Source organism: Hyla sarda, chromosome 6 (assembly GCF_029499605.1).
Source record: "Hyla sarda isolate aHylSar1 chromosome 6, aHylSar1.hap1, whole genome shotgun sequence".
Classification (NCBI taxonomy): Eukaryota; Metazoa; Chordata; class Amphibia; order Anura; family Hylidae; genus Hyla; species Hyla sarda.
This window is the reverse complement of record NC_079194.1, coordinates 259,379,535-259,405,896: the sequence shown is the minus strand read 5'-3', so window position 1 is coordinate 259,405,896 and position 26,362 is coordinate 259,379,535. Positions and strand designations below refer to the sequence as shown.

General features: G+C 44.4%; 1 protein-coding gene and 1 long non-coding RNA gene across 4 annotated transcripts in view; one reads left to right on the top strand and one right to left on the bottom strand.

The window, feature by feature from the left end:
- The window catches only part of LOC130276983 (uncharacterized), a 114,575-nt gene extending 109,305 nt beyond the window's left edge, over window positions 1–5,270 (top strand). Inside the window, exons 2-3 of the long non-coding RNA XR_008845323.1 lie at window positions 4,401–4,522; window positions 5,169–5,270. This is a non-coding gene — a long non-coding RNA (uncharacterized LOC130276983). The remainder of the gene's footprint in view (window positions 1–4,400; window positions 4,523–5,168) is intronic.
- The window catches only part of SLC25A45 (solute carrier family 25 member 45), a 197,744-nt gene that overhangs the window by 79,208 nt on the left and 92,174 nt on the right, over window positions 1–26,362 (bottom strand). For all 3 annotated transcript variants that reach the window (XM_056527082.1, XM_056527084.1, XM_056527083.1), the window contains one exon: window positions 7,109–7,177. In XM_056527082.1, coding sequence (XP_056383057.1) covers window positions 7,109–7,145 — 37 coding nt within the window. In that variant the 5' untranslated portion in view covers window positions 7,146–7,177. The remainder of the gene's footprint in view (window positions 1–7,108; window positions 7,178–26,362) is intronic.

The following is a 26,362-nucleotide window of genomic DNA, read 5'->3' as shown; positions in this document are numbered from 1 at the left end:
CAGAAAACACCCCATATGGGGATGAAAAGTGCTCTGCTGGCGCACTACAGGTCTCAGAAGAGAAGGAGTCACATTTGGCTTTTTGAAATCAAATTTTGCTCTGGGGGCATGCCGCATTTAGGAAGCCCCTATGGTAGCAGAACAGTAAAAAAAAAACACATGGCATACCATTTTGGAAACTAGACCCCTCGGGGAACGTAACAAGGGGTAATGTGAACCTTAATACCCTTCAGGTGTTTCACGACTTTTGCATATGTGAATTTTTTTTTTTTTTACCTAAAATGCTTGGTTTCCCAAAATTTTTACATTTTTAAAAAGGGTAATAGCAGAAAACACCCCCCAAAATTTGAAGCCCAATTTCTCTCGATTCAGAAAACACCCCATATGGGGGTGAAAAGTGCCCTGCTAGCGCACTACAGGTCTCAGAAGAGAAGGAGTCACATTTGGCTTTTTGAAAGCAAATTTTGCTCTGGGGGCATGCCGCATTTCGGAAGCCCCTATGGTGCCAGGACAGCAAAAAAAAAAAACACATGGCATACCATTTTGGAAACTAGACCCCTCGAGGAACGTAACAAGGGGTTAAGTGAACCTTTATACGCACAGTTGTTTCATGACTTTTGTATATGTAAAAAATTTTTTTTTTTTCTTTACCTAAAATGCTTGTTTTCCCAAAAATTTTACATTTTTAAAAAGGGTAATAGCAGAAAATCCCCCCCAAAATTTGAAGCCCAATTTCTCCCGAGTACGGCGATACCCCATATGTGACCCTAAACTGTTGCCTTGAAATACGACAGGGCTCCAAAGTGAGAGTGCCATGTGCATTTGAGGCCTAAATTAGGGACTTGCATAGGGGTGGACATAGGGGTATTCTACGCCAGTGATTCCCAAACAGGGTGCCTCCATCTGTTGTAAAACTCCCAGCATACCTAGACAGTCAGTGGCTATCTGGCAATACTGGGAGTAGTTGTTTTGCAACAGCTGGAGGCTCCGTTCTGGAAACAGTGGCGTACCAGACGTTTTTCATTTTTATTGGGGAGGGGGGCTGTGTAGGGGTATGTGTATATGCAGTGTTTTTTACTTTTTATTTTGTGTTAGTGTAGTGTTTTTAGGGTACAGTCGCACGGGCGGAGGGTTCACAGTAGTTTCTCGCTGGCAGCTTGAGCTGCAGCAGAAAATTTGCCGCAGCTCAAACTTGCAGCCGGATATTTACTGTAATCCTCTGCCCATGTGAGTGTACCCTGTACGTTCACATGGGGGGGGGGGAATACCTCCAGCTGTTGCAAAACTACAACTCCCAGCATGTACGGTCTATCAGTGCATGCTGGGAGTTGGAGTTTTGCAACAGCTGGAGACACACAGGTTGTGAAACACCGAGTTTGGTAACAAACTCAGTGTTTTGCAACCAGTGTGCCTTCAGCTGTTGCAAAAGCTACAACCCCCAGCATGTACAGACAGCGGAAGGGCATGCTGGGTCTTGTAGTTATGCAACAGCCGGATGCATACTACTTTGGCTGGGGATGCTGGGGATTGTAGTTATGCAACAGCTGGAGACACACTGGTTTGCTACTTAACTCAGTGTGCCTTCAGCTGTTGCAAAACTACAACTCTCAGCAGTCACCGACAGCCAACGGGCATGCTGGGAGTTGTAGTTATGCAACCACCAGATGCACCACTACAACTCCCAACACTACAACACTACAACTTTAGCTGATTGTGCAAGCTGGGAGTTGTAGTTATACAACAGCTGAAGGTACACTTTTCCATAGAAAGAATGTGCCTCCAGCTGTTGCAAAACTACAAGTCCCAGCATGACCATAAGGGCATGCTGGGAGTTGTGGTGGTCTGCCTCCTGCTGTTGCATAACTACAGCTCCCAGCATGCCCTTTTTGCATGCTGGGAGATGTTGCTAAGCAACAGCAGGAGGCTGTCACTCACCTCCTGCTGCTGCTCCACGATGCCGCCGCACAGGTCAGTCCCTCGCCGCCACCGTCGCTCCTGGTGCCCCGATCCCAACAGGGACGCCGGGGATCGGGGTCCCCAGCACCAGGGGTCGTCTTCCCGCACCCGCTCACGTCCTTCGGAAGAGGGGCGGAGCGGGTTGCGGGAGTGACACCCGCAGCAGGCGCCCTGATTGGTCGGCCGGGAATCCGGCCGACGAATCAGGGCGATCGTGAGGTGGCACCAGTGCCACCTCACCCCTGCTGGCTCTGGCTGCTCTGGAGACCCGATTGACCCGGAATCCGCCGCAGATCGCTGGACTGAATTGTCCAGCGATCTGCGGCAATCGCCGACATGGGGGGACATAATGACCCCCCTGGGCGATATGCCGGGATGCCTGCTGAACGATTTCAGCAGGCATCCGGCCCCGGCTCCCCTCCGGCTAGCGGCGGGGGCCGGAAATGCTCAGGGCATATCCATACGCCCTCGGTCCTTAAGGACTTGGAAACGGGGGCGTATGGATACGCCCTATGTCCTTAAGGGGTTAAAAGCAGAGAGTTTCAAAGTTCGAAAAATGCAAAATTTTTAACATTTTCATGAAATTTTTGGATTTTTCACCAGGAAAGGATGCAAGTAACGATGAAAATTTTACACTATCATAAAGTAGAATATGTCACGAAAAAACAATCTCGGAATTAGAATAATCGGTAAAAGCATCCCAGAGTTATTAATGCATAAAGTGACAGTGGTCAGAATTGCAAAAAAGGGCTGAGTCCCTAAGGTGAAAAAGGGCTAAGTCCTTAAGTGGTTAAACAGCAGCAGGCCCCCCCTCCCCCCGTTTAGACAGCAGCAGGGCCCCCCCCCTGTTTAGACAGCAGCAGGCCCCCCCCCTGTTTAGACAGCAGCAGGGCCCCCCCCCCCCCCGCTTAGGCATTAGTAGCAGCCCCCTCCTTGCAGGCAGCTCAACTCCTCTGTCGGGTGCTGGTGCTGCCGCTCTGCTGCCCCGTTCTCCTGTCCTCCGGTCCGCATTGTGTAGTCCTATGGAGGAGCATGTGACATACATGTCACTCTGCTTCCTGCGTAGCATTATGCCGGGTGCAGGGGAGGAGGCGGAGTGAAGTGTGTGTCACATGCTCCTCCATGGGACACTATGATGCGGACCGGAGGACGGGAGAACGGGGCAGCGGAGCGGCACCAGGTATCGGGCATGGTATCGGGGACATTAAACGAGTCCCCAATACCATGCAAATGGCTAGTATTGGCCCCGATACCGATATCTGGACATCCCTAATACATATATATATATATATATATAGTTAGTATGGTTGAAAAAAGACATACGTCCATCAAGTCCAACCAGGGGATTGAAGGGAAGGATGTAAGGGGATAAGGGAAAGGGATGTAGTTTTATAATTCTGCATAAGCATACACACATAAATATATTTTAATTCATTTCTTGACTGTTATGCATTTCCTGTTTGTGAAGTATTTCCTGTCTGAAAAGGGATGACCAATCAGAATGTTTGGTAGACATTTAAGACATTTGGGGAGTTTATGTGGGATAGGTCCTGTCAGACTAATCTGAACAGTTTCTATGAGGTGGTTAGTCAAAGATTAGACCGGGGTGAAGCTGGCAATGTTGCCTATCTGGATTTTTTTTAAGGCATTTAATACTGTGCAACACAAAAGGTTAGTATATAAAATGAGGATGCTGAGACTGGAGGAGGATACATGTAGATGGGTTAGTCATTGGTTCAGTTATAGGAAGCAGAGGGTGGGTATCAATGGAACTTACTCTGGTTTGGTGACAGTTACAAGTGGGGTACCACAGGAGTCTACTTCTTTTCAATATTTTTAATAATTACCTTGTAGAGGGATTACAGGGTAGAATTTCAACATTTGCACATGACACTAAACTGGGTAAGGTAATCACCACAGAGGAGGATAACATAATATTACAGAGGGATCTGGGGAAACTGGAGGCTTGGGCAAAGACAAAGCAAGTGAATAAATGTAAGTTTATGCACTTGGGCCATAAAAACAATGTACAATTATGTGCTAAATAATAAAACTTTTACCAAAAACTTTTACCAATAAGGTAAGCTTAACTTTAGTGACCAATGCCTGGCAGTGGCTGCCAAGGCTAAAGTCATGGAATGTATTGAGGGAGGTAGAGAGGCTTGTGACAATAACATGGTATAAATCAATAGTCAGACCACACATGAAGTATTGTGTTCAATTTTGGGCACCTGTATGTAAGAAGGACACGGCTGAACTGGAGGGGGTACAAAGGAAGGCGACAAAGGTAATTAATGGTAAGAGTGGATTTAATAACAAGACTGGTTATCAAGCTCGGAGTTATTTAGTTTTGAGAAAAGATGCCTTAAGAGTGATTTGATCACAATGTACAAATATATAAACGGACAGTACAGATTTCTTTCTAATGATATTTTCATACCTAGGTTGGTAACCATAAAAAAAAGGGGGCATCATCTATGTCTAGAGGAAAGAAGGCTTCACCATTATCACAGACAGGGATTCTTAACTGTAAGAACAGTTAAGGACATTTATCATCGTTGCTTTGGTAAGCGAGTTCTGTAGTCATTTTTTTTTTTGCTTTGGATTTGCTTATGTGTGACTTACATATCATACTATCACAGGGGGTTTATAAATTTGGCTCAAATAAGCAAAAAACATTAAATCACTTTTGAATATCATTTTTTAGCAAACATAAGCAAAAACTAATAAATTACTTTATAACACCACTGTGTAACCCACCTCAAGTCACAGATAGACAATGTAGATAAAGGGGAGCACCGTGCTCAAGGATTCCAGATCCGACTGGGTGCTCAGCTTCAGGAACAGACCAATTCCCAAATAATATCCAATAGAAAGTAGAAGCAGCACTCCAAAATATCAATAAATTGTGGGTTTATTCACACATCTGTGCAAAAAGCGACGTTTCAGCTCGATACTTGAGAAAGGTTCTATTGTCGAGCCGAAACGTAGCTTTTTGCACAGATGTGTGAAAAAACCCACGATTTATTGATATTTTGGAGTGCCGCTTCTACTTTCTATTGTGTGTATATATATATATATATATATATATATATATATATATATATTTATTTATTTATATATATGTTTATTAAATTTCTTTACCACTTTTTTTCACCCTAAATGCACTAACCCCTATTTTTTGTCTGTTTGTTTTTTTCTTCTCATTTCAGATCCGTGTATCCTGTGGACTCCTTCAGATTCGGTGGACTACGATGACCAGCCTTTTTTTTTTGTTTAATATTAATAAAATGGTTACTGAGGGTTTGTGGGGGAGTGTTTTTTAAAATAAAAGTTTTATAAACATGTTGTATTTTTTTAAATTTAATTAACAGGCTTAGCAGTGGAAGCTGTCTTATTTACAGAATTCATTGCTAAGTCGCGGCTTAGCGTTAGCCCCAAAAAACAGCTAGTGCTAACCCCCAATTATTACCCCCTACCCACCTCCACAGGGGTGCCGGGAAGAGCCAGTACCAACACACTCAGAGCATCAAAAATGGCGCTCCTGGGCCTAGGCGGTAACAGGCTGACTTATTTAGGCTGGTGAGGGCCAGTAACAATGGTCCTCGCCCACCCTAGTAACACGTTTTTCATAAATAATTAAATATTAAGAAAACAAAAACAAAATGCATAGGGTTCACTGTATTTTCATTCTCAGCCAGATAACAACCAAGCAGCAACATCCTGACGTTACCAGGGTGGGAGAGGACCATTGTTACTGGCCCTCCCCAGCCTAAACAATGCCAGCCCGTTACCACTTAGGCACAGGAGCGCAAATTTTGATGCTCCGGGCCGGTTGGTACCGTCTCTTCCCATACCTACGGCGGTGGGTACCAGGGTTATATAATTGGAGGTTAGCGCTAGCTGTTTTTGGGGCTTACACTAAGCCCCGACTCAGCAATGGATTCCGCCTATAAGACGGCTTTCACATCTCGCTCGCACATCTCCTGACACCCATGCCGCATGACTACAACTCCCTGCATGCCCTTGCAGTAAGGACATACTGGGAGTTGTAGTCGTGTTGCATGGGCGGGAGATGTGCGGGCGGGTTGCAAACTTATCACCCACCCGCACATCTTCTGCCCACCCACCACACTACTACAACTCCCAGCATGCCATTACAGTAAGGACATTCTGGGAGTTGTAGTGGTGCAGCGCAGGCGGGTTGAAGATGCGCGGGCGACAAGCTTGTCACATGCCCGAACATCTTCCGCCCGCCCTGCACCACTACAACTCCCAGCATGTCCTTACTGTAAGGGCATGCTGGGAGTTGTAGTATTGTGGCGCGAGCGGGTGACAAGGAAGCCAGGGAAGCAGGGGGCATTGTGCCCAGCAGGGAAAATGAAGTTGCAGCACTGTAACTTCATATTTCCCTCTGAGAGCTGTGATTTGCCAGGAGGTCTGGACCAATCACAGTTCTGCCCCGGAAATATGAAATTACAGTGCTCTAATTTCATATTCCTGTCAGTCCTGCAGTAGCAAGCAGGTGGGTGGCATATGAGGGTGGATGGCCGGGGAGCTGTGCTTTACAAAAACGTCACACGAAAAGTCGAACTTCCTGGCCACCCGCCCACATCTACCACCCACCCGCTAAGTTCTGCAGGACTACAACTACCAGCATGCCCTTACAGTGAGGACATGCTGGAAGTTGTAGTCCCAACAGCTTGCAGACGGGTGATAGATGTGAGTGGGTGTCGGGGAGCTGAGCTGCGCAAAAAAGTCACACAAAAAGTCGCAACTGCTTTTTAAAAATGCTGTCAAAAGCAAGTTTGTAAGCCATGTCTGACCTGGCTTACACTTGCGACTTTTTGAAGGTGACTTTGTGTGACTTTTGTAAGCAAAAAAAAACCTCTAAATCCCTTGATACATCTCCTTCAGTGAGTTTACAGAACTCGCTGGCACATGTTGTGATGTCAGCGAGTGACATTTAATTCTATTTGAATACATAGTTGTGTCTGAAATAATTGCAGGAAATCTGAACTGAACACACATCTGAAACAAGTGCAAAGGTAGTTTGGTAATGGGCACACGGATACAATTCATATGCTTCTAATTAAGTTTATAGTTCATCTACTACACATAGGTATAACCTGCTACATAATATAAACATTACCTGAAATCCAACCTGCAATAAATTCATTGGAAGGCATTGTAGACTCACAAGACGTAAATGGATTTCACCCTAGGAGGCAAAAAGTTTCAGTTTATACACCTCGAACTTTGAGTTGTAAACAATACATGTAAAGTTTAACTAGGAGATGGGCAGTTAATAAAATGTAACAATTTAACAACCCATTGCAATTGTGAGTAATAGCAGGCTGCACGCTACAGCATGCACTTTACTCCCCGACTGTCAATCAAATCTGACTTTCAATGCATTGCTCTAGCTGCTGGCCATTGAGTGAAAAGCGCTGCCGCTCACTTCTGCTCAGTACAGACCTGATGCTATCTAAAATTTTGACATACCTGGACGACAATAACAGAAGTTTTTAAAAAAATGACACCAATACTTAAATTATACAAAAATTAAATAATAATCACCATTAACCCTTTAGATCCCTCAATCAAAAAATTAAAGTCAATTGCGGTACCTTAAGTAGGTTATTTAGCATGGGTGGTTGCTGGTTGCTATGGGTAATCGAGACCACCGCGAGGTAATCGCGGGGTCGAGATCAGCTTAAATGATGCCCAGAGGGTCCGTGCCGTCACATCTTTTCTCTGTGTGTCCAGATTGCTTTAGCAGGTTAGGGCAACAGAGCACAGATAACACTGATCAATGCTGTGCAAATAAAACCATTTGTGTGAATAAAACCACTTGGTGAATGGCGTAGATGTAAAAAAAATCCTAAGTCTAGAATTGCAGATTTTTGGTTACTTCACATACAAGAAGAAAATTTATTAAAAGCGATTCAAATGTACAACAAAAATGGTACCATTAAAAACTAAAAATAAATAAATAAAAACAAAGAGCCCTCATGCAGCCCGGTATACAAAAAATACCGTAAATAAATAAATAAATAAATAAATAAAAAATAAAATAGAACTGTTATAGAGGTTGTAAGAGGACAATTGTAAGCATACTCATTTTCTTACAAACAAGTTATAATTTTTTTTTAAAGTAGTAAAATAAAACCTATATAAATTGATTATCGTTGTATGGACCTACAGAATAAAGATAACTTGTTATTTTTACTGTAAAATACACTGTGTAGAAACCAAACCTCATAAAAGTTGCATAATGGCGTTTTTGTTTTCAATTTTGCCCCACAAACATTTTTTGGTGTACATTTTGTGGTAAAATGAGTACAAAGTACAATTAGTCAGGCAAATAACAAGCCTTCATATGGGTCTGTAGATAGTGGAAAACTAAAAAAAGAGTAAGATTTTGAAAAGCAAGGAGGAAAAATGAAAACGCAAAAATTTTAAAATTGCTGCGTCATTAACCCCTTAAGGACTGAGCCCTTTTTCACCTTAAGAACTGAGCCCTTTTTTGCAATTCTGACCACTGTCACTTTAACCCCTTAAGGACTCAGCCCATTTTGGCCTTAAGGACTCAGACAATTAAATTTTTACGTTTTCATTTTTTCCTCCTCGCCTTCTAAAAATCATAACTCTTTTATATTTTCATCCACAGACTAGTATGAAGGCTTGTTTTTTGTGCGACCAGTTGTCCTTTGTAATGACATAACTCATTATATCATAAAATGTATGGCGCAACCAAAAAACACTATTTTTGTGGGGAAATTAAAAAGAAAAACGCAATTTTGCTAATTTTGGAAGGTTTCGTTTTCACGCCGTACAATTTACGGTAAAAATTATGTGTGTTCTTCATTCTGAGGGTCACTACGATTAAAATGATACCCATTATTACATACTTTTCTATTATTGTTGCGCTTAAAAAAAAATCACAAACTTTTTAACCAAATTAGTACGTTTATAATCCCTTTATTTTGATGACCTCTAACTTTTTTATTTTTCCGTATAAGCGGCGGTATGAGGGCTCATTTTTTGCGCCATGATCTGTACTTATTTTGGATACCACATTTGCATATAAAAAACTTTTAATACATTTTTTATAATTTTTTTTTTTTATAAAATGTATTAACCCCTTAAGGACCGGGGGTTTTTCCGTTTTTGCATTTTCGTTTTTTGCTCCTTGCCTTTAAAAAATCATAACTCTTTAAATTTTGCACCTAAAAATCCATATGATGGCTTATTTTTTGTGCCACCAATTCTACTTTGTAATGATGTCAATCATTTTGCCCAAAAATCTACGGTCAAACGGAAAAAAAATCATTGTGCGACAAAATTGAAAAAAAACACCGTTTTGTAAATTTTTGGGGCTTCCGTTTCTACGTAGTACATTTTTCGGTAAAAATGACATCTTATCTTTATTCTGTAGGTCCATACGATTAAAATGATACCCTACTTATATAGGTTTGATTTTATCGGACTTCTGGAAAAAATCATAACTACATGCAGGAAAATTAAAACGTTTAAAATTCATTTTTTGCGCCGTGATCTGAAGTTGTTAACGGTACCATTTTTGCATTGATAGGACTTATTGATCGCTTTTTATTCATTTTTAAATGATATAAAAAGTGACCAAAAATGCACTATTTTGGACTTTGGAATTTTTTTGCGCGCACGCCATTGACCGAGTGGTTTAATTAATTATATATTTTTATAATTCGGACATTTCCACACGCGGTGATACCATATATGTTTATTTTTATTTACACTGTGTTTTTTTTTTATTGGAAAAGGGGGGTGATTCAAACTTTTAATAGGGGAGGAGTTAAATGATCTTTATTCACTTTTTTTTCACTTTTTTTTTTGCAGTGTTATAGGTCCCATAGGGACCTATAACACTGCACACACTGATCTTCATCATTGATCACTGGTTTCTCATAAGAATCTCAGTCACTGGATCTCAGGCACTGAGCAGTCATTCGGCGATCGGACAGCGAGGAGGCAGGTAGGGGCCCTCCCGCTGTCCTGTCAGCTGTTTGGGATGCCGCGATTAGCCGCGGCTATCCCGAACAGCCCGACTGAGCTAGCCGGCCACTTTCGGTTTCGCTTTTAGCCGAGCGGCACAGCTCTGAGCGCGCGGCTAAAGGGTTAATAGCACGCGGTGCCGCGATCGGCGCTGCGCGCTATTAGAGGCGGGTCCCGGCTTCACTATGACACCGGGCCCGCCGTGATATGACGCGAGGTTACTGTGTAACCCCGCGTTATATCAGGAGAGCAGGACCAAGGATGTACCTGTATGACCTTGGTCCTTAAGGGGTTAAAAAAGTAGCAATTTTGGACTTTTTTATTTTTTTTTACGTTCACGCCGTTCACCGTACGGGATCATTAACATTTTATTTTAATAGTTCGGACATTTACGCACGTGGCGATACCAAATATGTCTATTAAATTTATTTTTTTACGCTTTTTGGGGGTAAAATAGGAAAAACGGACGTTTTACTTTTTTATTGGGGGAGGGGATTTTTCAACTTTTTTTTTACTTTTACATTTTTTTTACATTTTTTTTTACACTTGAATATATTCATAGCAATACCATGATTGCTAATACTGATCTGTTCTATGTATGGGACATAGAACAGATCAGTGTTATCGGTCATCTTCTGTTCTGGTCTGCTCGATCTCAGACCAGAGCAGAAGACGCCGGGAGCTGGAAGGAGGAAGGTGAGGGGACCTCCGTGCTGCGTTCTGAATGATCGGATCCCCGCAGCAGCGCTGCGGGCGATCCGATCATTCATTGAAATCGCGCACTGCCGCAGATGCCGGGATCTGTATTGATCCCGGCACCTGAGGGGTTAATGGCGGACGCCCGCGAGATCGCGGGCGTCGGCCATTGCCGGCGGGTCCCTGGCTGCGATCAGCAGCCGGGATCAGCCGCGCATGACACGGGCATCGCTCCGATGCCCGCGGTTATGCACAGGACGTAAATGTACGTCCTGGTGCGTTAAGTACCACCGCACCAGGACGTACATTTACGTCCTGCGTCCTTAAGGGGTTAAACATTAATAACTCTGGAATGCTTTTAGTTATCAATCTGATTCCGAGACTGTTTTTTTCGTGACATATTCTACTTTAACATAGTGGTAATATTTAGTGGTAACTTGCATCCTTTCTTGGTGAAAAGTCCCCAAATTTGATGAAAAAAATGAAAATTTTGCATTTTTCTAACTTTGAAGCTCTCTGCTTGTAAGGAAATGGATATTCAAAATATATATTTTTTTGGATCACATATACAATATGTCTACTTTATGTTTGCATCATAAAATTTACGTGTTTTTACTTTTGGAAGACACCAGAGGGCTTCAAAGTTCAGCAGCAAATTTCAAATTTTTCACAAAATTTTCAAACTCGATATTTTTCAGGGACCAGTTCAGTTTTGAAGTGGATTTGAAGGGTCTTCATATTAGAAATACCCCACAAATGACCCCATTATAAAACCTACACCCCCCCAAAGTATTCAAAATGACATTCAGTCAGCGTTTTAACCCTTTAGGTGTTTCACAGGAATAGCAGCAAAGTGAAGGAGAAAATTCTAAATCTTAATTTTTTACACTCGCATGTTCTTGTAGACCCAATTTTTTAATTTTTGCAAGGGGTAAAAGGAGAAAATTTATACTTACATTTGTAGCCCAATTTCTCTCGAGTAAGCACATACCTCATATGTCTATGTAAATTGTTCGGTGGGCGCAGTAGAGGGCTCAGAAGGGAAAGAGCGACAAGGGGATTTTGGAGAGAACATTTTTCTGAAATGGTTTTTGGGGGGCATGTCACCTTTAGGAAGCCCCTAGGGTGTCAAAACAGCAAAAAAAAACACATGGCATACCATTTTGGAAACTAGACCCCTTGGGGAACATAACAAGGGGTAAAGTGAACCTTAATACCCCACAGGGGTTTCACGACTTTTGCATATGTAAAAAAAAAATTCCCTAAAATGCTTGGTTTCCCAAAAGTTTAACATTTTTACAAAGGGTTAAAGCAGAAAATACCCCCCAAAATTTGAAGCCCAATTTCTCCCGATTCAGAAAACACCCCATATGGGGTGAAAAATGCTCTGCTGGTGCACTACAGGTCTAAGAAGAGGAGTCACATTTGGCTTTTAGGAAGCAAATTTTGCTATGGGGGCATGCCGCATTTAGGAAGCCCCTATGGTGCCAGGACAGCAAAAAAAAAAACACATGGTATACCATTTTGGAAACTAGACCCCTTGGGGAATGTAACAAGGGGTAAAGTGAACCTTAATACCCCACAGGGGTTTCACGACTTTTGCATATGTAAAAAAAAATATATATTTTTTATCTAAAATGCTTGGTTTCTCAAAAATTTTACATATTTACAAAGGGTTAAAGCAGAAAATACCCCCCAAAATTTGAAGCCCAATTTCTCCCGATTCAGAAAACACCCCATATGGGGGTGAAAAGTGCTCTGCTGGTGCACTACAGGTCTCAGAAGAGAAGGAGTCACATTTGGCTTTTTGTATGAGTAGAAGAAAATCCGGTTCCAAGGCGCCATCCACAAAGTCAGTCATATGGTGGGGATCAATAAAGTATTTATTTAGCCAGGGTGCAACGCGTTTCGGGGCATGGGATCCCCTTCGTCAGGCAAATAGGCATAACATCATGTACAACAGACTGGTTCATTTTAAATAGACCTATTTGGCGCCAAGCAGATGTGGCTCCGCCCAGTGGGCATGGCCTCGGTGGGCGGACCTACAGCGCCAAAAGCCAATAGCAATAAAATAGTAATAAATACAAACATTAAAGGTCATTACCGCATAAAACATATATACTTATACAAACAGTTAGTGTGAAATTTAAAAGAAGGAAAAGACGCACGCCGCCGAACCTACGGCGCATGCGCTAGGATCCAAGGATAACAGATAGATGACGGCCGGAGTGTAAGAAGCGTACAGCGCATGCGCCGGCCCGCACCGGGTAGATATCAGAGCGCACGCGCACCTGGACCAAGAAGGGCACGAACTGCGAATCCAGCGCGCGTGCGCCTCTGACATCATGTAAACAGACCCACGTGCGGGCGAGGCGCGCATGTGCAGATGCCCCGGCTAGTTCATACTCGATTCAAGAGGTAAAAAGGAACCGCGCACATGCGCAGACCTCCCGCAATATATAAAAGCATTGTACCAAGTTCAAATAGTATGTGCTGGGCGGAGCAGGCTTTACAGAACAGAAAATACAAGGTAATGTATCTATTCAAACCCAGTAATGTGGATATCAATAATAAATAGGTGATTGAACACTGCGCACTGACAGTGTCAATCAGTTGGATGGACCGGGCTATCAGATGGCATTAGTGGCTACCCATCAACACGCAACCACAACACCCCATAATAGAATACACAGAATTAGGATCATATAAGGTTAAGAACATATATCACAATTGGTAATGCGGGTGACAAATAATATGTGTGGGCTCACAAGAGTAAAATTATCGACCGTACATAATAATGCATAAAAGTTTTTTTGGGCCACTTGTAACCATTCTTAAAGAATATCTATAAAAATCTACAATTATGGCGTAACATGTAATGCGCCCCAATTGTACATAATAAAACTATAAATGCATAACATTAATAAAATAACAATAGAATAGAATTAATAACCATGATAGATGCCTGAAAATATGCTTCTAGAAATATAGTATTCGTGGGGACTACACCCTAGATATGTTGTACGTCCACCATTTTAACGAATCTTCAGGCATCTATCATGGTTATTAATTCTATTCTATTCGCTGGATCCGATACCGGGAGGCTGCACCACTATCTATTACGCGCTTGTGTAGTTGTGTCATTTACACAACCGTGCCAGGTGAGAGGACCACTGAAACAATTGTGTATCCTACATCCACCTACATCCACACTGCTTAGAATATACTGCCCTATGAGGAGCTCTGCTTTTGTTTTATAGATATATGAAGTCTCACATTTGGCTTTTTGGAAGCAAATTTTGCTCTGGGGGCATGCCGCATTTAGGAAGCCCCTATGCTGCCAGGACAGCAAAAAAAAACACATGGCATACCATTTTGGAAACTACACCCCTTGGGGAACGTAACAAGGGGTAAAGTGAACCTTAATACCCCACAGGGGTTTCACGATTTTTGCATATGTAAAAAAAATATATATTTTTTTTACCCAAAATGCTTGGTTTCTCAAAAATTTTACATTTTTACAAAGGGTTAAAGCAGAAAATACCCCCCAAAATTTGAAGCCCAATTTCTCCCGATTCAGAAAACACCCCATATGGGGGTGAAAAGTGCTCTGCTGGCGCACTACAGGTCTCAGAAGAGAAGGAGTCACATTTGGCTTTTTGGAAGCAAATTTTGCTATGGGGGCATGCCGCATTTAGGAAGCCCCTATGGTGCCAGGACAGCAAAAAAAAAACACATGGCATACCATTTTAGAAACTAGACCCCTTAGGGAATGTAACAAGGGGTAAAGTGAATCTTAATACCCCACAGGGGTTTCACAACTTTTGCATATGTAAAAAAAAATATATATTTTTTATCTAAAATGCTTGGTTTCTCAAAAATTTTACATTTTTACAAAGGGTTAAAGCAGAAAATACCCCCCAAAATTTGAAGCCCAATTTCTCCCGATTCAGAAAACACCCCATATGGGGGTAAAAAGTGCTCTGCTGGCGCACTACAGGTCTCAGAAGAGAAGGAGTTACAAATTTTGCTCTGGGGGCATGCCGCATTTAGGAAGCCCCTATGGTGCCAGGACAGCAAAAAAAAAAAAACACATGGCATACCATTTTGGAAACTAGACCCCTCGGGGAACGTAACAGTGTTAGTACTTACACCTCACAGGTTTTTTGAACAGTGGGCCATAAAAGTGAAACATTTGATTTTTTTGCACTATATTGATAGTGTTAACCCAAATGTTTCATTTTCACATTGGGTAATAGGGCAAAAGGCCCCCAAAATTTGAAGAACAATTTTGTCTGAGAAAAAAAATACCCCATATGTGGATGTATATTGCTCTGTGGATGCACTACAATGCTCAGAATAGAAGGAGTGAAAATTTTGTTGAAATTGAAGTTGGGGGTCATGTGCATTTATAAAGCCCCAACAGCAAAAAAAAAACAAAAAAACACGTGACACCATTTTAGAGACTACACCCTTCAACGAACATAACAAGGGGTACAGTGGGAAATAACACCTCACAGGTTTTTTGAAAAGTGGGCCATAAATTGAAAAATTTTATTTTTTTACAGTAAAATGCTGGGGATTCCCAATTTTTAAAATTTTCACAAGGGGTAATATGAGGAATTGGGTTACAAATTTTGGAGGGCTTTTTCCCCTGACTATAAAAATACATCCACACATGGGGTAACGTGCTGGGCGGGCGCACAACAAGGCTCAGAAGTCATAGAGGTCACTTTGCATTTGTGGCCTATGGCATATCAGTAGCTGACGGTTACATACATTCCGAGGAAAATACAAAAATGAAACACCCACATGTGACACCATTACAGAAAGTACCCACCCTGAGGAATGGGTATAGGGGGAAAAGAGGACATTTTGAACGCACGGGTGTTTCCTAAATTTATTTTCCAGGAATGGATGAAGGGTAGCTTTTAAAAATTGCAATTTTCAACCTACTGTATTTTTCACCCTATAGGACGCACCGGCGTATAAGACACACCCAATTTATAGGTGCAAAATCTTAAAAAAATTAAGATTTTGAACCCAATAGTGGTCTTCAACCTGCGGACCTCCAGATGTTGCAAAACTACAACTCCCAGCATGCCCGGACAGCTGTTGGCTGTCCGGGCATGCTGGGAGTTGTAGTCTTGCAACATCTGGAGGTCCGCAGGTTGAAGACCAGTGGTATAGGAGGTAATACTCACGTGTCCCTGCCGCTCCGGACCCGTCAACGCTGCCCTGGATGTCGCTCCATCGCTGTCGCCGTGTCCCGTCGCACCGGAACATCTCTGCTGCCGGGTATCCTCGCTCACCATTGCCACCATCACGTCGTTACGCACGCCGTCGCACATACGCGACGACGTGATGACTAGGAAGGAGAGCGCTGGCCATACAGGGGATCCCGGCACGGAGCAGACACCGAGGAGGCAGGTAAGGTCCCTCCCAGTGTCCTGTAAGCACTAACCCGGCTATTCAGTCGGGCTGTTCGGGACCGCCACGGTGAAATCACGGCGGTCCCGAACAGCCCGACTGAACAGCCGGGTTAGTGTTATTTTCACTTCAGACGCAACGGTCAGCTTTGATAGCTGCGTCTGAAGGGTTAATACAGGGCATCACCGCGACCGGTGATGTCCTGTATTAGCCGCGGGTCCAGGCCGCTGATGGCCGTAGGGACCGCCGCGATAGGGGTGTATTTGCCGTATAAGACGCACCAACTTCCCCCTCAGTTTTGGGGAAGAAAAAGTGCGTCTTATATGGCGAAAAATACGGTATGCTCTGCTTCATTTTTCTGGAAACAACTAACATGTGACTCCGAATTGTCGCCTGGAAATACGACAGAGCTCAGCGAGAACTCTTCGCATTTGAGGCGGATGTTTGTTACGGACCTAACAGTTACATACATTCAGAGGAAAATACAAGAAAGGAACACCCACATATGAACCTATTACAAACAGTACACCCCCTAGGGAAGGTGTATAGGGTGAGGTAGGGAAATTTGGAACAGACGGTTGTTCCCTTCATTTATTTTACAGGAATGGATGAAGTGTACTATGGGGGGGGAAGAAAATTGCAATTTTAGTACTGATATGCCAATTATTTTCCCAGAATGATGACACAGAGTACAGCCAAAAGTAGAAATGATGCCCGCCCCAAACCCTATACTCTGAATCATCATTCTGGGAAGGGGATGTGTGGGGCCGTCCCTATTCTGTTACCTCAAATGTGCAACCCGCTCAGGTGGGGAGAGAGCGTTGCACATTTGAGGCAACTGCAAACCTCCAATGCTGTTGACTCTGTGTCCCGTTACCCATTTTTTAGGGGGAAGAAATAAAAAAATATTGGGGTATTGGGAAAAAGTTGTTTTTTTTTGGGGGGGGGTTGGTATAAAATTTGGAGGACAATGTACTCTGGACTGGTACATTGGAGTCGAATTTTGGGGAATGAAAATTAGGGCAAAGGATGGAAAATGTAGTGCTCCATGGAAGTGTGATACTCCCTGAAGCAGCCTATGCAGAGGCCCGGATGATCGGGGCAAGTGTCGCATTGAGTGGTGGTGTCCTTCCGAATCCCCCTCTTGCGACACACTCTGCATTTCTTCTGAGATCATCCCTTCTTTCCAGTGTGGGGGATCACACCTGGAAAGTGTTGGCCAGGGACGATCCGGGCGCCCACAATTCCAGAGGTGCTCTGACCCGCTCTTTGGCGGTCACCAAATATGAGGGCCTTTAGAACTTCCTCCTTGAACTGCAGGTATGTCCCTGTGTTGCCAGTGTACTTGTACAGTACAAAGGCGTTGTACATGGCAACCTGTACCATGTAGACCGCAACTTTTTTGTACAATACCTTTGTTTTCCGCATGGCATTATATGGCTTGAGGACTTGATCAGAAAGATCAACTCCCCCCATATACCGATTGTAGTCCAGAATACAATCGAGCTTGAGGACCGGTCCCACGGTACCTCGCACAGGGACAGGGGTGCTGCCGTTCCCATGAATTGTGGTGAGCATAAGGACATCCCTCTTGTCCTTATACCGGACCAACAACAGGTTCTCATGGGAAAAGGCACGGGACTCACCCCGGGGGATAGGAGTCTGCAGGGGATAGGAAGGAAGGCCTCTTTGATTCTTCCGGACTGTCCCACAAGCGACCCTGGATCTGGCGGAGAGGGATGTGAAGAGAGGGATACTAGTATAAAAGTTATCCACGTAAAGGTGGTAACCTTTATCTAGCAATGGGTGCAAAAGGCCCCAAATGATTTTCCCGCTAACACCCAGAGTGGGGGAACAATCTGGGGGTTCAATGCGGGGATCTCGTCCCTCATACACCATAAACTTGCAAGTGTACCCGGAGGTACTCTCGCAAAGTTTTTACATCTTCACACCATACCGCGCTCGCTTGGTAGGGATGTATTGCCGGAAGCTGAGTCTCCCCTTAAAGCTGATGAGAGACTCATCAATAGCGACCTCCCTTCCAGGGACATAGGCCTCCCAAAATCTGGCCCTGAAGTGATTGATGACCGTCCTGATTTTATACAGGCGGTCATATGCGGGATCAGTTCGGGGGGGACATGCCGCATTATCAGCATAATGCAAACATCTCCAAATGGCCTTGAACCGGGGACGTGTCATGGCCATATTGTAGAGCGGGGTCTGGTAGAAAATGTCCCCACTCCCATATTGCCTGACTATGTTTTTTTTTACTAGACCCATATGCAGCGCAAGGCCCCAAAAGGTCCTCATTTCGGCTGCATCAACTGGAGTCCAGCCGCCGGGTCTAGCTAAAAGTGAGCCCGGGTTAGCGGCGACCAACTGTTGGGCGTACAGATTCGTCTGTGTAACCATTAGATTAACAAAGTCGTCACTGAAAAAATGACCGAAAAAGTCCATTTCAGTGAACTCAGGAATCATGGGGTCGTGGTCTGCTGGCTCAGCCCAGACAAGTTCTCCGGTACGAGGTACCAGTAACCTTGGCAGGGGGGCTTCACTAGTATGAGCGCCAGGGGGACTCATAGTAGCATGGGGAACAGGGTCAAGGGCAGAGGAGGTTTGCGGAGCCGCACGGCGGCGTCTCCGCCGCCTTGGTGGCTCATCATCGGAACTAGATGATGAGGAGGACGATGAAATAAGTAAGGTGGGGTCTTCATCGTCCTCCGAGCCGCTCTCGGTGTCGGAGGCAATTATGGCATATGCCTCCTCCGCCGAAAACGCTCTGCGGGCCATTTCCCTACTCTAATGGGGATACGGGTGTGGGGGGGGGGGGGGGAACTTTATTGGTGTATGTGCTGTGTGTGGTGTGGTGCGAGACAACCTCCCTAACCCGCCCTAACCCTCCCTAACCTAACTAAACTAACCCACCCTAACAGAAAAAAATAAAAAGGGGACTTTTTTTAAAAACAAAAAAGGGACTTCTAACCCAAAAAAGCCCTGCGCCAAAAAAAAGCGTTTATCTAATCAGTGGTGTGCACACTGATTAGTGCTTGTGGCGGCAGGGGGCGCAGAAGTCAGTGGGGGGTCCGGCCACTCAGCCCAGAACAGTGGTCGGTGGCTTGTACACAGACCCCCACACAAAAAACCCGAAAAATAAAATAAAAAAACGCTTAACCCCGAAAAAATGCACCCGCCTGAACCCCCAAAAAAACACTGATCAGTGATAAATCACTGACAGCGGTGGGACAGGCTGCACACACAGGTACGGTCCGTCCACACAGTACATGCCTGCTACTGGTGGCACGGACCGCCTATGGGTGCAAAAAAAAAATATGCGTTAACCGAAAAAAGTGCCTGTACCAATAAAAAAAAACGCTGATCAGTGATAAATCACTGACAGCGGTGAGGCACGCCGTGCATACAGGTACGATCTGGCCACACAGTACACGCCTGCTACTGGTGGCACGGACCACCTATGGGTGAAAAAAAAACGCTAGAAAACGCGAAAAAAAGCGCCGGCACCACAAAAAAAAACGCTGATCAGTACTATGGGACTGATCAGCGGCAGGTGGGCTTTAACAAGCGGTGGCGGACCGCTCTTTTATAACTAAGAGATAAAAGATAGATTTTTAGGGATAAAAAAAAAGATCTGCGCCAAAAAAAAAGGCTGGCGGCATACCGCAGCGACCCAGCAGGGCCGGGGCCACGCAGCTAAAGGTGCTACGGACCCACGGACACCCACTGAGGTACGCTGGAAAAAAAAATTTAAAAACTTTTTTTTTTTTTTTAACCCTAACCTGTCCCTACCTAAATCAAAAGCTATCCCTGGGGATTTCTGTGCCAAGGGGCCACAGAAAGGGGGCAAGGGGCACTTTTTTTACTGTGAGGGGATGGTGAGCAGCACGGGGCTCCATCTCTGTTAAATGGCGAGCAGAACGGAGCAACATGCTCCTAGCCCACCCAATCCCCTCCCATTACACTGTGATTGGTGTGGCCACTTTGGCCACCCAATCACAACTGTACTGAGAGGGGTAGCCACAATGCCAGCTCCCAGTACAGCATGGATGGTGATTGGTGGTGTATACTACACCACCAGTCACCATCTATATCCGGGTCACAGGGTCACACGTCACCCGATGACTCGGAACCGCTGCAGAACGCCGGTAAGCAGTTACCGGCGTCCTGCAGCAATCGCCGGTATAGGAGGTCCTCCGGACCTCCTCCGGCACACTGCCGGGATGTCTGCTGATTGAAATCAGCAGACATCCGGCTCCGATCCCCGCCCGGCGAGCGGCGGGGAACGGAATGGCAGCACATCGCTCGTCTGACTTGACGAGCGATGTGCTGCAATCGTGGACATGGGGGGTATGCCGAGATGCCTGCTGAACGATTTCAGCAGGCAACCGACTCCGGTTTTCCCACGGGCGTATGGATACGCCCTGCGTCCTTAAGGACACGGAATGCAGGGCGTATCCATACGCCCTGCATCCTGAAGAGGTTAAGGGGTTAAACATGTCAGTTTACTTATTTTCTTTACATTTAGGTCTGTTCAGATCAACATCATAGAACTCCTTTATAGTCACTGATAACAGGACTTGATAGCTGGTGTGACAAAAGACATCAATGCTTCCTAACAGGTCCCACTGATGTGAACATAGCCTTAAAGAAGTACTGCAGCCCAAAACAACGTATCCTCTATCCGCAGGATAGGGGATAAGTCTCTGATTGCAGGGGACCTGGAACTGCCACAGCTCTCTGCACAGCTAACGCTTGTGTCGTCGACCTCACTAAGAGGTCGACAGACATGCCCCCCCCCCCCCCCTCCATTCAGCGCCATGGGAGAGGCAGGGATGCAGGAACGCAGCATCATGCCGTGTTGAACACACCTCCTGCATGGGGAGAGCTGCAACAGTTCCCGATCCTAGTAAAGGAGATCGCAGGGGCCCCAGCTGTCGGACCCCCTGCAATTAGACATTTATCCCCTATCCTGGAGTTGTTCTTGGCTGCAGTACTCCTTTAATATACCAAATATACTGATACGAATATTGCAGTTGTTTTCTATTGCCTGGCAGCTTATGATGCCCATGAGCTGCCAGCCAATTTCCGAAAAGGAGGGAAGAGAATGGGGAGATAAGCAGGAGGTTGGTGCAAGAAACACTCTCTGCAATTGAGATAAAGCATGAATTTTGCTTCTCCAGGCATTTTTGTGTTTAAACAAAAAAGATGGTTCACTGCCTTACTGTACCTACTGTTTTCTTATCATTTCAGATATGTGTATGCAGTGGACTATGTCAGATTCCGTGGACTACTTCGATGACCTGCGTTTTTTTTTTCCGATTTCAATAAAATGTTTAACCCCTTAAGGACTCGGCCATTTTTTGCAATTCTGACCACTGTTACTTTAAACATTAATAACTCTGGAATGCTTTTAGTTATCATTCTGATTCCGAGATTGTTTTTTCGTGATATATTCTACTTTAACATAGTGGTAAAATTTTGTGGTAACTTGCATCCTTTCTTGTTGAAAAATCCCAAAATTTGATGAAAAATTTGAAAATTTAGCATTTTTCTAATTTTGAAGCTCTCTGCTTGAAAGGAAAATGGATATTCCAAATAATTTATTTTTTTTATTCACATATACAATATGTCTACTTTATGTTTGCATCATAAAATTGACGTGTTTTTACTTTTGGAAGACACCAGAGGGCTTCAAAGTTCAGCAGCCATTTTCCAATTTTTCACAAAATTTTGAAACTCGCTTTTTTTCAGGGACCAGTTCAGGTTTGAAGCGGATTTGAAGGGTCTTCAGATTAGAAATACCCCATAAATTACCCCATTATAAAAACTGCACCCCCCAAAGTACTCAAAATGACATTCAATCAGCCTTTTAACCCTTTAGGTATTTCACAGGAATAGCAGCAAAGTGAAGGAGAAAATTCACTATCTTCATTTTTTACACTTGCATGTTTTTGTAGACCCAATTTTTGAAGGGGTAAAAAGGAGAAAAATTTTACTTGTATGTGAAACCCAAGTTTTCTCCAGTAAGCACATACCTCATATGTCTATGTTAATTGTTCGGCGGGCGCAGTAGAGGGCTCAGAAGGGAAGGAGCGACAAATGGTTTTTGGGGGACATGTCACCTTTAGAATGCCCCTATGGTGCCAGAACAGCAAAAAAAAAAACACATGGCATACCATTTTGGAAACTAAACCCCTCGGGGAACATAACAAGGGGTAAAGTAAACCTTAATACCCCACAGGTGATTCACAACTTTTGCATATGTAAAAAAAAAAAAGAAAAAAAGGGTTTTTAAAAAGGGTAATAGCAGAAAATACCCCCCAAAATTTGAAGCCCAATTTCTCCCGATTCAGAAAACCCCCCATATGGGGGTGAAAAGTGCTCTGCTGGCGCACTACAAGTCTCAGAAGAGAAGGAGTCACATTTGTTTTTTTTGAAGGAAATTTTGCTCTGGGGGCATGCCGCATTTAGGAAGCCCCTATGGTGCCAGGACAGCAAAAAAAAAAAAAACCACATGGCATACCATTTTGGAAACTAGACCCCTTGGGGAACGTAACAAGGGGTAAAGTGAACCTTAATACCCCACAGGGGTTTCACAACTTTTGCATATGTAAAAAAAAAAAATTACCTCATTTAGGAAGCCCCTATGGTGCCAGAACAGCAAAAAAAAAAAACACATGGCATACTATTTTGGAAACTAGACCCCTCGGGGAATGTAAGGGGTTAAGTGAACCTTAATACCCCACAGGTGTTTCACAACTTTTGCATATGTAAAACAAAAATTTTTTTTTACCTAAAATGCTTCTTTTCCCAAAAATTTTACATTTTTAAAAAAGGTATGATTCACAGTTAGTCCACTAAGGGATGTGTGACAGTACCAGAGAGAAAATAGAAGTCACAGGGAGGTACACACTTAAAATATAACTTTTAATCAGACACGTTCTAAAAGCATAGGCCCCACAACAAAATTGAGTCAATATGGTAATTGGACACCAGATCTGTGATATGCAATACACACCGTGTATGGATGAGGTGTGTATTGTATAGAGGGATAGGGTCTAGAAGAGCAGGGTACACAATTATTTGGTCACCCTAGTAATCCCTGTCGGGGAGATGTGGTGAGGTCTACCCCTGCTCCCACAGGGACCGTCGGAGCACTCGCCCTAGAAAGGGCGACCCCTGCCCCGATCTACCCCTTGGACTACACCCTAGAAATCCCTATTAGTAAATAATAGCCCTTGTTCTGGTGTACCCGACGCGTTTCAACCACATCGGTGGGTTCATCAGGGGTTAACCAGGCAAGATACAGTACAAGGATAAATATTATCAATAATTAAACTAATTACAAAAATAGAAAGATGTAAATGGTAGGGAAAAAGCGGAACCGTGAGCGCACATGTAGCTGGAGCACCTATGTGGTTTATGCAGTAATGGTGCTAACACTTTTGCTTATATTAACCTGGTGACAATGTTGCCCTCAGGTGGCTACTCACGGTTACCAACGCTGCCGCAGTGGCGGTATCCCTAGGTGCACTGCCACAGTGGTGGGCAGTGCCTTCAGCCGATCGGTGTCCTGGCTTGCCTGCCGCGGACACACATGCTGTATTTATGTGTGTCTGAAGCGAAAATCGCGCGCGCACACTAGCCGCCGCGCGTCACTTCCGGTCATGACGTCTAACTTCCGGTGACGCGTCTCTGGGCGCTGAGCGTCGCTCGTTGCTAGGCAGCGCTCAGGATGAGAGCGCAGCGCTGTCAGCAACTAGTAGAAACAAGGTATTAAGCCGGGAATAACGGACAAATGGACCTTATATACAAGGTGCGGAGTGACGGATAACTCATATTGTGAATAGAGTCGTGAATGAGTAACTGAGTGAGAGGACCTCAGTACCTCCATATGTATGTGCAGAGTGTCAATGGGACAACCGCATCATTAGGAGGGGAAAGGATGGTTGCTACATGTGATGACATGGGGGGGGGGTTGAAAAGAGCAGATAATTTGGAATGAGAAATAATAAATCAATAAAAGTGGAAACATATTGGAGATGTGTAACTGGGGTATAGACCTCACAGATTATTCCAAAAAGCAGGCATAACTCAAGGCCTCATTTAATCCACCAGGAGACTGTGTCTGTAGGGAGAAAATCCACCGGGTTTCCTTTTGGAGGATCAACCTATCCCAGTCTCCTCCTCTGGTGGGAGGTCTAACAAGTTCTATCCCCACAAATCTCAGGTTTTGGGCGTCCCCGCCATGTTGGCCATTGATGTGCCGAGCTAGTGGCTTGTCGGCCAAATTAATGATGTCTCTCAAGTGCTCGCCAACTCTTCTCCTAAACTCCCTGATTGTCTTGCCAACATATTCCATACCACAAGTACAGGTGGCTTTGTAAACAATCCCCTTACTCCGGCAGTTGATAAAGTCACGTATGGAATAAATCTGCCCAGTATTGGTGCTAGAGAATGTTTTAGTCACTTCAATATGTTTGCAAGCAATGCATCCGCTACAACGGAAGCACCCTTTGATCTGCCTATTCAACCAAGTGCCTTGTGCCTGAGGTGGCACATAGTGGCTATTCACAAGCCTGTCTCTCAGACTACGGCCCTTTCTGAAAGAAATCTGAGGATGAAATCCCAAAACGTCCTTCAGGTCAGGGTCCATCCTCAAAATCTCCCAGTGTTTGCTGAGAATACATCTAACATCTTGTGCTCCCCCATCATAGGTAGCCACCAATCTAATGAGATTATCTGAGTTCAAATCCCGGGGTTTGGGTACAAGCAGACTAGCTCTGTCTACCTTCCTTGTTTCTTGGTATGCTTTTCGTAGAACCCAATCCGGGTAACCTCTGGCCTGAAAGCGCTGCCTCAAATCAGCAGCTTAGCTCATGAACTCAGATTGGGATGAACAATTCCTCTTCATCCTCAAATATTGCCCCTTAGGGATGCCTCGTTTTAATGGTACCGGGTGAAAACTACGCCATTCCAACAAAGAGTTGGTCGCAGTGGCCTTACGGTATACAGTAGTCTGTAAAGTACCCCTGGCGTCCTTCTTAATGAGGACATCAAGAAAGGGTAACTCGTTGTGTGCCAGTTCAAAGGTGAATTTGAGGCCTACTGCGTTGTTGTTAAGGGCGTCTACAAAGAGTGTAAAGTCATCACGGGTACCATTCCATATGACGAAGATGTCGTCAATGTACCGTGCCCATAGCCCAACCTGCTCCGTAAATTGCACCAGTTGTTCACCAAAAACTAGCACCTCCTCCCACCAGCCCAGATAGAGATTCGCATAAGTGGGGGCACAGGGGCTCCCCATTGCGGTCCCTCTGAGCTGGTGGAAGGTGCGTCTGTCAAATAAAAAGTCATTCCTGGTGAGGGTGAAACGGAGCAAGTCTATAACAAATTGGCTATGGGCACGGTATTGGCAACCTCTACTACGTAGAAAATATTCTACCGCCGCTATTACCAGGTCATGGGGAATGCACGAATATAAAGACTCCACATCTATGCTGGCTAACCATGTATTCTCCTCCAGGGTCAGACCATCTAACTTTTTTAATAGATCTGTAGTGTCTCGGGTATATGAGGGCAATGCCATCACAAAGGTTTTCAGTATGGCATCAACATACACACCAGCATTCTGCGAGAGATTGCCCACGCCCGATACTATGGGTCTGCCCTTGAGGGGTATGGTGCCTTTATGTATTTTTGGCAAGGAGTAGAACGTTGCCACCCTAGGATGGCGAGGTACCAGAAAATCAGCTTCTTCTTCGCTCACTAGGTCTGCATCCTTGGCTATCTGTACAATCTCAGCTAGTTCCGTACGGTACTGTATGGTGGGGTCCTCCCTTAAAATCTCATAACAATCTTCCTTCAAGAGGAGTTCCAGACACATCTGACGGTATTTTAGATGGTCCATAATCACAATGTTGCCCCCCTTATCGGAGGGCTTGATTACTAGGGACTTGTCTTTTTCCAATTTCAGCAGTGCCTGCATCTCGTCATGGGTAAAGTTTGCATTACCGATTGATCTGACCTGATCTAAGCCATTTAAGACCAGGTTCATAAAAACATCGATACAGGACATATCACCCGTAGGTGGCATCTTTTTACTCTTATTTTTCAACTGAGTGAAGGGACCTGATCCACTGGGTTGGTCTCCTTCGCTCATTAGGTCAACCAGTATTTCTGCACCCCTGAGGACGTCCCTAGGCAAATCAAGTTCCTGGGCATGATG